The sequence below is a fragment of the Centruroides vittatus genome, unplaced genomic scaffold, assembly GCF_030686945.1.
Source record: "Centruroides vittatus isolate TY-2023 unplaced genomic scaffold, ASM3068694v2 contig_10, whole genome shotgun sequence".
Taxonomy (NCBI): domain Eukaryota; kingdom Metazoa; phylum Arthropoda; class Arachnida; order Scorpiones; family Buthidae; genus Centruroides; species Centruroides vittatus.
In genome coordinates this window covers 2,765,707-2,779,441 of record NW_027120658.1, presented here as the reverse complement: position 1 = coordinate 2,779,441, position 13,735 = coordinate 2,765,707, and the positions used below count along the sequence as shown (strand labels likewise).

The 13,735-nt window shown below is 26.0% G+C and overlaps 1 protein-coding gene across 3 annotated transcripts in view; it reads right to left on the bottom strand.

Annotated features, from left to right (window-relative positions):
- Positions 1-13,464, bottom strand: part of LOC136971950 (ETS homologous factor-like) — an 82,331-nt gene extending 68,867 nt beyond the window's left edge. For 2 of the 3 annotated variants that reach the window (XM_067266500.1, XM_067266648.1), the window contains exon 1: positions 13,232-13,464. In XM_067266500.1, coding sequence (XP_067122601.1) covers positions 13,232-13,356 — 125 coding nt within the window. In that variant the 5' untranslated portion in view covers positions 13,357-13,464. The remainder of the gene's footprint in view (positions 1-13,231) is intronic. The other variant, XM_067266583.1, reaches the window with a different exon arrangement.
- Between the last annotated feature and the right edge of the window lie 271 nt (positions 13,465-13,735).

The following is a 13,735-nucleotide window of genomic DNA, read 5'->3' as shown; positions in this document are numbered from 1 at the left end:
TTTATCTAAAATGAGCTCCGATTGGTTAAAATTTTAATTTATAACTCATGAATATTTCATAAGAAAATTGGGAATAAGCCAATAAAGTTATAACGTTATACTTAAATAAGTTATATGTTCTTGCTTATACACTTAAAAAAAATAAAGGCAATTTATTTTTATTTTTATATAACAGATGTACATATTTGACAGCAATAGAAGGTCTATATATAAAGAATTAAAACCGTGTTTTAGTAATTTAAACAAATGAATCAGTGAGCAAAACTATTATAATTATAACAGGAAAATAAATAATAAAATAAAGTATTATCTTATTATTTACTATAAAAAAAGGTTGCGTGAATACGAAAATGTTTTTAATTATATCCTCGTAATCCGCTTGTTTTTATGCAGTAATAAACGATAAAATGTAATTATAATGTTATAATTTATATTTATTTGAATTATAATAAGTTTATAATGTATGTAAAATGAATAATTTTGATATATTCATAAAATTATATACATTATTTTCGGTGTTTAAGAGCTTATACGCTACTTTCTTAATTATACTAAGCTGATAAATAACAGAATTTCATGCACGTTAGTATTATAATATACAAATTAACTTCTCTATTTAATTTAAGTCACAATAGTCCATTTATTGGCTTACATTTTCGAATAGAAACACTTAAACTGAAACCGAAAATAACACTTAATCAATATAAGATAAAGCTTTTTACCTGTTTTCGCCCCCTTTTATATCAATGACAATATAAGAATGCAAGATCCTAGTGACGTCATAGGTGTTGCGGTCAACGCCAGAAGACCAACTTAACCTACTTTAAACAAACCAAAAACAACAGAGAGAGAGAGAGGCGCTCACTATAATTTCATTGTTACACTTTACTTAATGGATAGCTTGTTCAGTTGATCATTATCTGGTCTTGAAAAGGCGTTCACCCCTCTTATTGTGTAACTATTCTGAAACATTCGGATAAGTTAATCAAGATGCAGCTTTATGGTAGAGGTGAAGGTTTCATGCTTTATGACTTTTTTTTCCTATTGGCAGGTGCTTATTTACTAAGGAAGCTTCAGAATTGATGTAACTGCATCTGTCATTCATTGTCAATGATTTGTAGAAGTTTTAATAATCGAAGTTGAATTTTATACCGTCTCAATTCGCCGAAATCAAGTTTTAGCGATTACATATCAGATAATTTAGGGTTTATATAAATTATATAGAATACATAACAGATTATTATGTAAGGTGTACCTTTATTCTATTTGATTTTTGATAACGTGTAGTTACCCGAAAACACGATTATATAAGCGTATAAAACTTAAAAACTATACTTTATAAACGTAATTAAGGCTTTTATTTAATGTAAATCAATACCTTAATCAATGTAAATCAATTGGTGACGTTGAACACACCATTCGAAGTATGATAGGTTGCTCTTAAAAGTTACGATAAAAAGTAAATTTTTTAAATGTTTTTTTTTTCCTCTTTTTTTAAGGAAATATTTTATAATAACTTTATTTATCTCAACAGGTGTGCTTTACACTTTATTTTAAAATTCTAAAATGCAGGATATCCCTTCTACTAGAGCGTATCTTTCGCTGGAGTGTGTTACACATTATCAAGTTTTTGACAGAGGCCATAAATTTATGTTAAATAAAGGCTTCCCGTTTTCAATTTTTTATGCTTAATATTTCGTGGAAAGAATATTAATTTCTACACCAGGCAATTATCGGTTCTAGTTTTTTTTATCACGGCTTTAAAAAAATAATGGATCTAAGCAAAAACGATAAATTATTACACATCCTTAACTCTTAAGCTTAGTCATAATATTGTGGTAACATTGTTTTCAATAAATTTTACATATTAAGTACATGCAGACAATAGAAATTTTTTGATTTTTTAAAAATAATAACCTCGAATTTGAAGTTAATTATAATTAAATACGCTTTCCTGATGCAAAAAAAGTGTATATAAGCTTGATAATTATGTTTGTTACTAGCTACTAATTTATACGATAAATATCTTTACGTATATATTTGTGTATGTTTGTGTGTCTGTCGTGAGTTTAGATTTTAATTTTTGTTTTGATTTTTTAAATACAATGCAAATACAGTCGAATTGCCTCTAAACGGCGCTATTTTTTTCAGTAAACGTTAAACAAAACTATATATTAAATACCTTTCAAACAACGGCCATTCTTTATGTTAGTGTCCGTAGTTCAGAGGTTTGACTGTTACACATTAAAACGTTTATACGAATAAACTAAAATAATTATCGATATTTTTAGAAATAGTATCAAGCAACTTTACAGTATATTCAACGCAATTAGCATTTTATTTACAGAATTTATTAGAATTCTAAGAATATAACTAATTATAATGTATAATGTAGGTAAAGATGGAATCTGCTGGTAGTATTCATACGAAGAATTTAAGAATTTATGAGAAGATAAATCAAAAGATTGCAGGTATTTATTCTTTCCTGCCAATGTCGAGCGTAGGCGTGAATTTTCGTCATATTTCTGCTAAGAATTTCCGCCAATAATATTAAAATATAGAAGATAAAAATAACAAAATTCGTCTTGCTGTGTTCCTTTATTGATTCTTGATAAGAATTATTTATATTATCTCGATACATTATCGATCTGTGCAATAATAAAATTGAAATTTATGCACTTATTATTATTATTTTCATGCATAAATATGACCAATAGAAGAAATGTAAAATACTAAATAAATTTTTAATGGTAATAGTATTTTTATCTCCTTAATTAACATAACAGCACTAGCCTGGCTAATACCTGTTCCTTTAAAGGGGACTCCCCTTTTCATGGTCAATAAAATTGATTGATTGATTGCAACGTTTTTCTGTATTATTATTTTACACAGGTTGCATACAGTGCAATTCTTTTTATTACTTTATACATTTATTAAATTGTAAATTTAATTAAAAAATTAAAATTGGTCAAGTGTTAATGAAAATAATACGTGCTACAAAATAAAATTTAATTTGTATTCAAATGATAAACTTAAATGTTTGTGTATGTTTGTTCTTTATTGTGTGCTGTGTGTGTGTTTTAGGGATTATTTCTAATTAAAATTTATATTACTTTGACGATTATAAAAGAAAATATTGCATTTATTTCATGTTTAAATAAGGGAGAATTTATATATTTCATTGCCTGTTCATTATAAAATTATCAGGAATTCGTCTTTAGGTAAATATGTTTAAAAAATCCTATAAAAATATTTAATTTGTACTTTGTGTTTCATCACACTACTTTAGAAGGTATGAAGGTCAAAACCTGTAATTTATATCTGTAACAAACAATTAGTGAAGTGACATATGAGAGTTGTAAATCACGGATACGTCGATGTGACGTTAAGGGACTTTCTTATAGAATAATTATATTTCTTAAATAAAACATAAATCTAAACTCTGACAGGTTTACAATAAATAAAATAGACCTATATTTAAATTAGCGTGAATTATATCTATATAATATTATGTTTAATATAATTTAATATAGGGGGTAGAGCCTTGAATAGGCTGTACTCCCAAAAGAAAGAATGATGGAATGAGAAAGAGGGGAGAAGGATCCAGTGGGGTAGAGATTGAGCAGATATTAATAAAATTATATTTTTATAATTTATATAAGCCTAATAAATGCATATATTCGTTAATTAATTAAATGAAGTATATACATCACACTAAACGAGCGGATAAAATATATTAAATAAAACTATAAAATATCAATAAAACAATTTCTATTCTTTAAGAACACGATCGACGAGAATCTAAATTTATATTAATTATTTATAATGTTGCATTTTATTATTGTTTAATATTAAGTAATTTTATAAAATGATTATTATATAAATTTAAGAGCATTGACCTTAACGGAAAAAAATGAAAGAATAAGACTCAATGAATCAACATGAATAATAATTAATTTAGTTTAAGAGTTTTAAATGATAATTATAATGTTTATTTTAATATTTAAATTTTAATAAAAATTTTTATGAAATTAGCTTTTTGATAGGAGCAATCAGTGATTTGATAAAAATAAATTTGTACTATACAGAATTTAATTGTAATTAAACTGTGTACAGTAAAAGAAAATATATATTTATATATTTTATAGTAAATTCTCAATATTAAATCGGAAGGTAAGAACCGCACACGGTTGAAAAGACATCTACAGACCATCAGACATCCATTAAAATGACATCAATCAGATACTTCCGCCCACAGCCGCTTATCCTCAGGGAAACCTTTGCAGGGACCTAGGTCACGGCTTCTGGGTCGTGACATGTTGTTTCAACATCCATAGGCCGGTAGACCCCCCTAACAATAACCCAAATAGTACTTTTGTCCTATCGTTTATCTCGTGAAGTTACTCTGAAGAAAATTCTGATTGAGACACGTTGACATCTCGACAAGAAAATTGCTATTTATAATATTTAATAACCATTAAAATTGCCTTTCCCTTTTTATAGAATTTTTAAATTTTAATATTTTATTATAAATTTAACAAAATTTTATTTGTAATAATAATAACAGAAGCGGTTAGAAATGCTCTCAATTACTTTCATCTTAATTAAATTGTGTTTCGAGTATTTTACACACGAAAATATTGTTCTTAGGATTTGTATAAATTAACTACATATTATTTTTTATTATAGAAAAAAAACACTCTAAAGTTTTATGGATCTACTGTTCATCTTATTAATAAACTTATGGAGAAGCAAACCTGTTTTCAACGAGCAGTGGGACATCCGGAATTGAAGGCAAAGACCGCTTTCGTCATCAAAATTCGACATAATCTTTACATAATTTAATTATATACACTTTAAAACTAATATAAAACATTAATTTTAATATCAAACTTTTTAAAATATCGATTAAAATTCGTTAATTAGACTCATACAGAGCTACACTAAATAGGTTAATTCAGTTGAATTAAACGTATTTAGTGTTAAAACTAGTTGGTGTATGTTAATTATGAATGTTTCGGCGTAAATATGAATATTTACTTAATATTTTAGTGAATTTTGTGAGTTATTTTATAAAAGTTATAGAAGCAAGAACGGGGATGATGATGTGTGTTCTTTTGTTTGCATTATCGAAGGTCGTGAAGCTAAATCTCACGCACGCATAAACATTAGAAGTACTGTCTTATGCGATTAGAATTGAGAAAAAACATGGTAACTTAATTAGGAAAAAATTCCTTTTTATACTATCTTAAAGCAAACTTATCTATTCAGACGTATAATTTAAGTAATACGTCCTTACATTGTTAAATACTACAAAGAATTATCAAATTTAATCCTTAAAACACGTAAAAAAAGAGTAAAATTTTAATTCTGACGACGAATTTTTCCATATTTAATATTAAAAATAACATTTATAATATAAAATTTAGTGTTAAAGTATATATAAAACAAGCATTTCGTCATTGTACTCTACTGTACATACAATTTAAAATATAATTAGATTTTTATTAATATTGTCTCATTTTTATAATTATATAAATTAATGGAAATAATATTATTTATAAGAAGATGTATAAAATAATTGTCAAGTCTATTACTATTTTTAAAATACACTAATTCTATTGAATTATGTAACGTTAATTATGTACGAAATATTAAATTACGAAACTTCGCTTGTAGCATTACTCAACATAGACAAGAAGAATTCTTCTTGACTAAATTATACGAAATGAAGTATGTAAAAAAGATTTAAAGGCAATTAAATTTAATGTTTAATAGTTAAATTCATTAAAAATTAAATGAGAATTAAGAAACTTGAAGTTAAAAATAAAATTATGTTTCTTAATTCTCATTTATTTTGAATCCATTTAAATGTTAAACATTAAATTTAATTGTGTTTTAAACCTTTGAAGTATTTCTTTAACTCAGAAATAAAATTAACAGCTTTAAAACGCAATTAAAATTAACGTTTAATAGTTAAATAAATTTAAGAATTAAGAAACTTAATTTTATTTCTAAGTTAAAGAAATAGACCAGCAGCTATTTTTTGAGGTAAACCTTAATATTAAAATAGCCTTATTTTAGATGAAATGATGTAAGACAATGTACTTTTTGAAATATTAGATTTTATGACTCAAATGGCAAAGATTCGATTCATTGATTATTTTGTAGGAAATAACTGTAAAAAAAAAAAATATATATATATATATATATCTAAAAATACATAAAAGTTTAGGAGGACGGAGGAGGAGGATACCCCCTTTTGTGGTTCAGTTCATTGAGCAGATAAACACTACGAATAAGGCCAAGTTTGTGAGGCACCGTTATTAATCTATATTAAATATACTGTAACGATGAAACGTAAAAATTACCATTGTTTATTTTTATCGTTTGTATCAGCTTTATTCATTGTACATTATTGAATAAAAGGGCAGTGACTAAGACACGTGTTGGTAGAATCGAGTTTTGTCTATAGACTTATCACGAAATGTTACTTGATTAATCCATTTTATGGGTTAATTATATAGGATAAGTTAATAAATCTAATATTATTTTAAATGATATTCGATTGCACGCGATGTTAATTGTAATTAAACGTAATTAACGTATTAAAAAACGTTACTTTGCTTGACTATACTTAATTTAAACTGGTTAAAGAAATAAAAACAATTAATTTAAAAATAGTTTTCTTTCTTTTGGGGTGGTATATACACTATAATTGAGTCTTACGTCTACTGCTTTTAATTGTGAATTTTAAACGGGTATAACGAATTATATATATACCAATACAGTTTTTATAAACATGTAAGCTGCATAAAGTGTATATAGCATATATTTTATATATATATAGACCCTTTACGTATTAGTTTGTGTATGTTGTGTGTGTTGTCTATGATGGTGTGCGCGTGTGCGTGTGTAGAGACTAGGACTAACAATAGATTTCTATACAGATAAATCAACAATATGGGATGTAAACTAAAATAAAAGCTACATTATTTATTTTAACACAAGTTTAAATTTATTACAGGCTAAAAACGAGTTATTACATTAAATTACTGTTATATTTTGTATAAAAAACTCAAAAATAAAAAAGATATATATATTAATGTTCTCAGCTCTCAGCTATGATGCAGAGACAAGGAATTTTTATTGAATGGCCATTTTTCCATTGTTTAAATTTAGAAATTTCCATTATTTATGTTATTTTATTCTTCTACTGTTTTTGAGTTCTGGTAGCATAACAAAACTAAAAACAGTACAATAGGATTACAATTGAAAGTACTAAATTATGGCCATTTCCTAGAAGATGATGAAGGTCGCCAATACTGCCTTTGATAAACATGTTTAAGAATCATAAAAAATATTTAAAAAAAGGAATTATAAATGCCAAAAGCTTTTTTTAGAAGTAACTTAATTTATTTTAAGCTATAAAAATAAAGTTAAAAGCGTATAATTTAATTTATTTAACAATAAAAACTTCACTCGTTTCCAAGTTTCGAGTGTTTGAATCAAGACTTCACCCTTAATGAAGCTTAAATTTTATTAATATGATTAAAAATTATAAGCAAGTTTAAAAATATTTAATAAAGCTAAATTTACAATTTTAAGTATTTAAGATTGTTTTTAAAATGATAATATACATTGCCAATACATCAACTTTTGAAGCGAATAATTAATTTTCTTCGGAGATTTATTGACTGTGATGTAAGTTTAATTAATGTCTTAAGGAAAATTTTAAAAATTCTAATAAAAGTTAATGATTTATATATTTTTTACTCTGCTAATAGACACAATTTTTGTTAGAATTTTAAATATTTTCCTTAAATTTTAGTTTATATACGGAGATATTGACTTTATAAATGTTATATTGAATCGATACGGACTCGATACTCAAAACTTTGGCCATAACTTTCTATATATAATATAATATCAAAATTGTTTGAGATAAAGTTAAAATCTATAGAAATTTTGTAGATTTATGAAAAATTTAAGCGAAATGTCTCTGTTAAAACTATAAAATTTTAGTGGAAAGAACTGAATTCTTAGTACAAAGATCCAGAGTAATGTTAATGACTTCTAAGAGAGAATTTTAATCAGAACTTTAAATAAAAGCTTTCATAAACCTTTAAATCTAAGCAAGGATTGACGTAGAGATTAAATCATAAAAAATTTAACTGTATAAATAGCAGCATAAATTATCAAAGTTAATCTAAAAATTTTTTGTAGAGGGATCTGATTCTTTCTTTATTGTAAGCATAAAAGTTTTTTTTTTTTTAAATTAGTTTGAATTCTTGTATGAAACAAGAAGAGCTGTCACCTATAGCTATGAGAAAAAAGTGATGAATCCAGTTTTGGTTAGTATAATGATTAACAGCGTATAGTCATCTGTCGAGAGAAAGATACATATTATCACCCGTGTACAGGAATGATAACATGTTCCTTGTTCTCTCTACTTATGATGCTCGGATTTCCTCAACCTTCTCTAGATTATCATCAAGAGTGAAGATTCCCATGGTTTCTCCTATTAAAACTTTGATACATAAGAGAGTTTAGTTACCAGGAAACTAAAATTTGAGTCTCTCAATACTAAAATTTTAAGTATATAAGGATATTTTACCACAATTATATCCAATAAAAAGTTATAAAAAGTGTAAATTATCTTCAAAGATTCAGGATTAAAAATATAAATTAAAGGATTATAATGTTAAATAATGAAAGGAAAATTCTCTTCAAGGATGAAGCTTGAATATAATTAAATTTTCTGTATCTTATTATACATATTTTATTCATCTTAAAGGCTTATTTGCTATATAAATTAAAATTCTATGCTCAAAATTTAAAATTATATAACATATCTTATAAATTATTAAAGAGGAAATACTAGAAAAAAAATATACATATAAATAAAAAATATTTAAAGTATACATGTAAAAATCTTTTAATTATTATAAGATAAAAATCAAAATTTTTTTTATTATTTAGAAAATAATAATTTGTATATTTGTATGCACCAGAAAAAATAAGTGTTATTTTTTATTTATCACACTCCAAATAACAATTTGCCTCATAAATAAATTATTGGCAGGTTTTCTGTTATAATTTTTAATTATTTTTTTGCAAGACAATAATCATCGTAAAATGTCAATCGATGATTGTGAAACGATTGTGACGTAAAGAGCGACATTGAAAACTGGATTGGTCAGGGTAAGGGGGCTGAACTAAAATCACGTATATTATTCTTCAATGGTGTTATTATGAGGTGTTAAAATACAAGACATTTGATTGGTCGTATCTTTCAATATTTTGCAATACCTTGAATTTTATTGAACAACCGTTTTCTCTCATTTATCTCAAAAAGTTTTAAAGTAGAAAATATTTTTGACTTAATTATAATTTATTTTTTAATTCAGTTAATTTGATTTAGTTTAATTAAGCTTAATTTAATAGTTAAAAATTTTACTTATTTATTAATTAAATACGTAAAATCTTAGCAAAATGGCAATTAAATTTGAAATTATGCGACTTCAACAATGTAAGAAAGTGTACAATTTATTAATTTTATGATATTTTATTTAATAATATTCATTTTATACTTTTAAATACGTTTATATTTTATAATTTAAGTGAATTTTTACACATTTAAAGCTCCTTTAAAACAAATTAAACTTAAAAATTCTCCCATTTAACTAACTCAAAGGCATTTTTTAACGTGATAAATATCATGTAAATTAAATTTATAATGTGTAATAATGTATAAAAGTTAATAACTTACATACTAAATATGCAAATCAGCATAATTTTTTTTAGACACCAACAACAACAACCCTCCCAAAAAATGAATATTCTGTCTACACCAAAATATATATTGAGTGTGGAAAATAAATTTCACACAACTAATAAATCAGATAAAGATCTTTAGCAGGAAGGAAATTGGCCCACCTAGGCGTTAATTGACAGTGTAAGCTCTAATATATAATAATGTCCTCCACTCGTTATAGTGTTTAAAAACTAAATAACACGAAAGCAAAATGATAATTTCTAGTCTCTAAACTAATTGCCTAACAAACTACTGAAGCAAAGCTGAGCTCATGTGTCGAGAACTTCGACACTACTCCTGTGTGAATGACCGAAAAACTAGTGTTTAAAGTAAGACGTGACTTTTAAGTGTTACTCGAAGTTATACCGTTAAACGTAATAAGTTGAGACACTTAAACAGTTGTCTTTCTCATCGTCTATACCCCTTAACTAGTTAATAGAATCATTAACAAATATAAATATATTTGGAAATAATGCCATACTCACGCATTATAACATACACACAGGATCTATAACAATTAAATGGTCGCTTCCTTAGACACGATAATAAGATGGTTTGATTTGACTAGTATAATATATCATATTTAAACAGGTTAAACATATTTAATTCAAATGTTTTCTAAATTAATTGGACAAGCTTTGTAAAACCTGTCTAAGTACTAAGTGGAGATCGATATGAGATAATTTAGCCATTAATTCAACATGATCCTACTTTTGTTTTGAATTAATGGAATTTGATAAACAAGATACGAACGAAGAAGAATATAAAAAATAAAACCGTTTTAACTAAGTAAAATTAAATTAATGCGGTTTAAGTTAAGGATTAAACCCTACCACATCAAAATTTTGATACAGAATTTATGTGTTAATTATGTACCCTACACGTACGCATATTAGAATTAAATAGCCGTAAAATTATACAATTTCGAAGAAAATTTTAACTGTATTTAAGTCATGTTTAAATACAATTATCTAGTGTCAAAATACCTAATTATTTCATAAAATAACAGAATATTAAGGCTAAGAAAATATTAAATAAATATAGGCTATATATTATAACAGAAAAGCATAGAAAATTTAATGATATAATTCAAACACAGAGTTTGATGAACGTAAAAACATATTACTTTATTTTATGTTGAACACTTAACCTAGAAGCACCCACTGATTAATGAATCAAGAAAAAAAGTAAGTTAAAAACTTACTTCCATACTTCTGTATAAAGATATAATAGCTGAGTATACAGATATATTATATATGTAAACTAAACAAAATAGACTATTATATTCTAGGTTATTACCAGAGATAATTAAGTTTAGTCTGTCATGAAAAACATCATTCTATATAGGCCAAGCTCAACAATAAGAAACACTAAGAATGCGATAAAAGAAATATCTTAAGTAGGTACATAAGTTATCCAAATGTTCTTTCTTGAAAGATTTACCACTAACATCAAAGCTACCAGGCTTTTTTTTTTTTTTTTTTGGTTTATTGTTGTTGTTGTGTTGTTGTTGTTGAATGGTCACCCATGCACAGGAATGCCTTTATTGAGGAACCAGAATATCTGGCCTCAAAACCTTGACTACGCATCTCTTTTTAGTCGTTCAACTTAACTGACCTATCTGGATGACTAGAGGATTTGATTGTCGTCGATGTAATTTGGGTTTGTCTAGGACAAAAATGCGTTTTTTGCGTGTAAGATTTATGAGGTTTCCAATTGTCCCTTTAAATTGAAGGAAAGATTAATGTTTCACTTATATTTATATACATTTTTTTTTTAAATTTTAATATTTACAGCTTTATAAAGAAGCCACTATTGTATTAAATCTTTTTTTAGGTCTACTTAGTGTTAATCTTTAGATTAACACTAAGTAGACCTAAAAAAGTCTACATTACGTTAGTATTTTTGTATGAGAATGTCTTCATTTTATGCATTTAAAAATGCTCCAAATAAAGAAATTTTTAAATAAAATACAGTAAATTATTACATTATTTGAATATAGATTTTAAAATCGATACGTAAATGAGGTTTAAGAGTATAAAACTGCAAAGTTTTGACGTCACAGATGCAATACAAGAATAAAATCTGAAATATTTTAAGTTTAAAAACAATTGAAGAATTTAATTAAGAAACAGGATTTTGATTGTTTTGAATCTAAATTTAATTTTTTACATTTAAAATATAGAAACGAATCGGTTCTAAACCCATCTTTTTTTAGTGTGTGACTTAATACGAGGATCAGTTAAATAGTGTAAACAAGTAAGAGTTCTTTTATTACGTTGTTATATTTTGAAGCAAAAAATATATAGAAAATTGACTATATAAATCGGAATTTTCTCTTCTAACATCCATAAATCTGGCTTAATACGAAAAATTATATAAATTATAAGATAAGAAACACTAGACTAAATATAAGACCTCTAATGCTATACTAGCGACCTCTGTGGTTAAAGATATAAACTATCACCTGTATAGGGAAGCCTTATCATCATATAGACATGAATAATGAATATTTATATATAAATAAAGACTAACGTGTATGGAGAAACTGCATTTTGCTTATTAATGTGTTAAAAAGTAACAAAGGTTAACAATGCTTTGTCTGTGATTAGAGGGGAAGTGTGTAAAAATCTAGTTGAATTTTTAATAGTTTTTTCATTAAATTTATATTTAAAATATTTGAATAACACAGTATATATATGAAAACTGTTCTATAGCTTGTTAATTAACTATAGAAATACTGTATTGTACATAAATGTCTTAAATTCTTAATCTTTGTATTACTCGCTGTTACAGTCTTTCATGATTTATATAAGATAAATTAATTATAATTAAGGTAAAATAATTATAGTTTTATATAGAGAATAAATTATATTTAAATGATAATCCTAATTTAAAAATGTACGTTTTAAATAGAATTTAAAATGAACTTAATTATTCAACAAACACGTTTCCTGTTTAAAAAATTGAGTTTGTAGGAATTTTAGTTTAAACAACTTCATAAAAATTACTTAAAATAAAATATACTTTTAAGTAAATAATATAAGCGAATAATATAAATGTTTAAAGTAAATTTTAGTTTTAAAGTTAATATTTTGTAAGGGTGACGTGTATATTACTTATAAATCCGGGAAGAATTCTGCCGTTTAATTACACTTAAATAGTGATTTTTTAAATGAATTATTTAAGTATAAAACGAAGAAAAATATATTTAATTGAACCAAAATGAAAGCAGAACAAATTGGAAGAAGGTATTTTTATTAATATTTTACTTATTTTTACAAGGGATCAGCAGATATACCTTAAAACGTTAGCTACTGTATTGTTATATACAATACACTATAACGGAAGGATGTACATTAACAGTTATGATAATTTATAAATTTACGTGTTAGAAGGGAAGAGGTGCCTCACCTGTAAAGTCCAGTGGGGTGATATCCACCTGTCTGCATCGGAATGCCTCCGTGGGTCACTGCAGATACAGTTGCTGGACTATCCTGCCGTTGATAATATTCCTGACCGCTTGCCGTACAATACATTGTTATAATACGGCTGTTTGCCGGTGTTCCCGCGATGTTACGGGTGTTTCGGTCCAATGTAGAAGCACTGATTGCGTCTCCGGAGCACGCTGTCCAATCGCAGTCACTACTGATGGAGTGTAGTTTCAGTGGCGCTGCCGTCTTCTCTCTCTCTCCCTCCTCCTGTTGAACACGTGGTCTTGTTTTCTGTTAAGTTTTCCTCCCCCTTACACCTGCTGATTCTTTTTAAAAATTCCTTTTTCTGTTGTATGCTTCGACTAACTTTTACCCACATCCCTACTTTTAATACCCTTATATTATACTACATCCCTACTTTTAATACCCTTATAACATACCGCATCCCTTGTATTATAGTTCTGTTTACTTCTGTACTGTATAA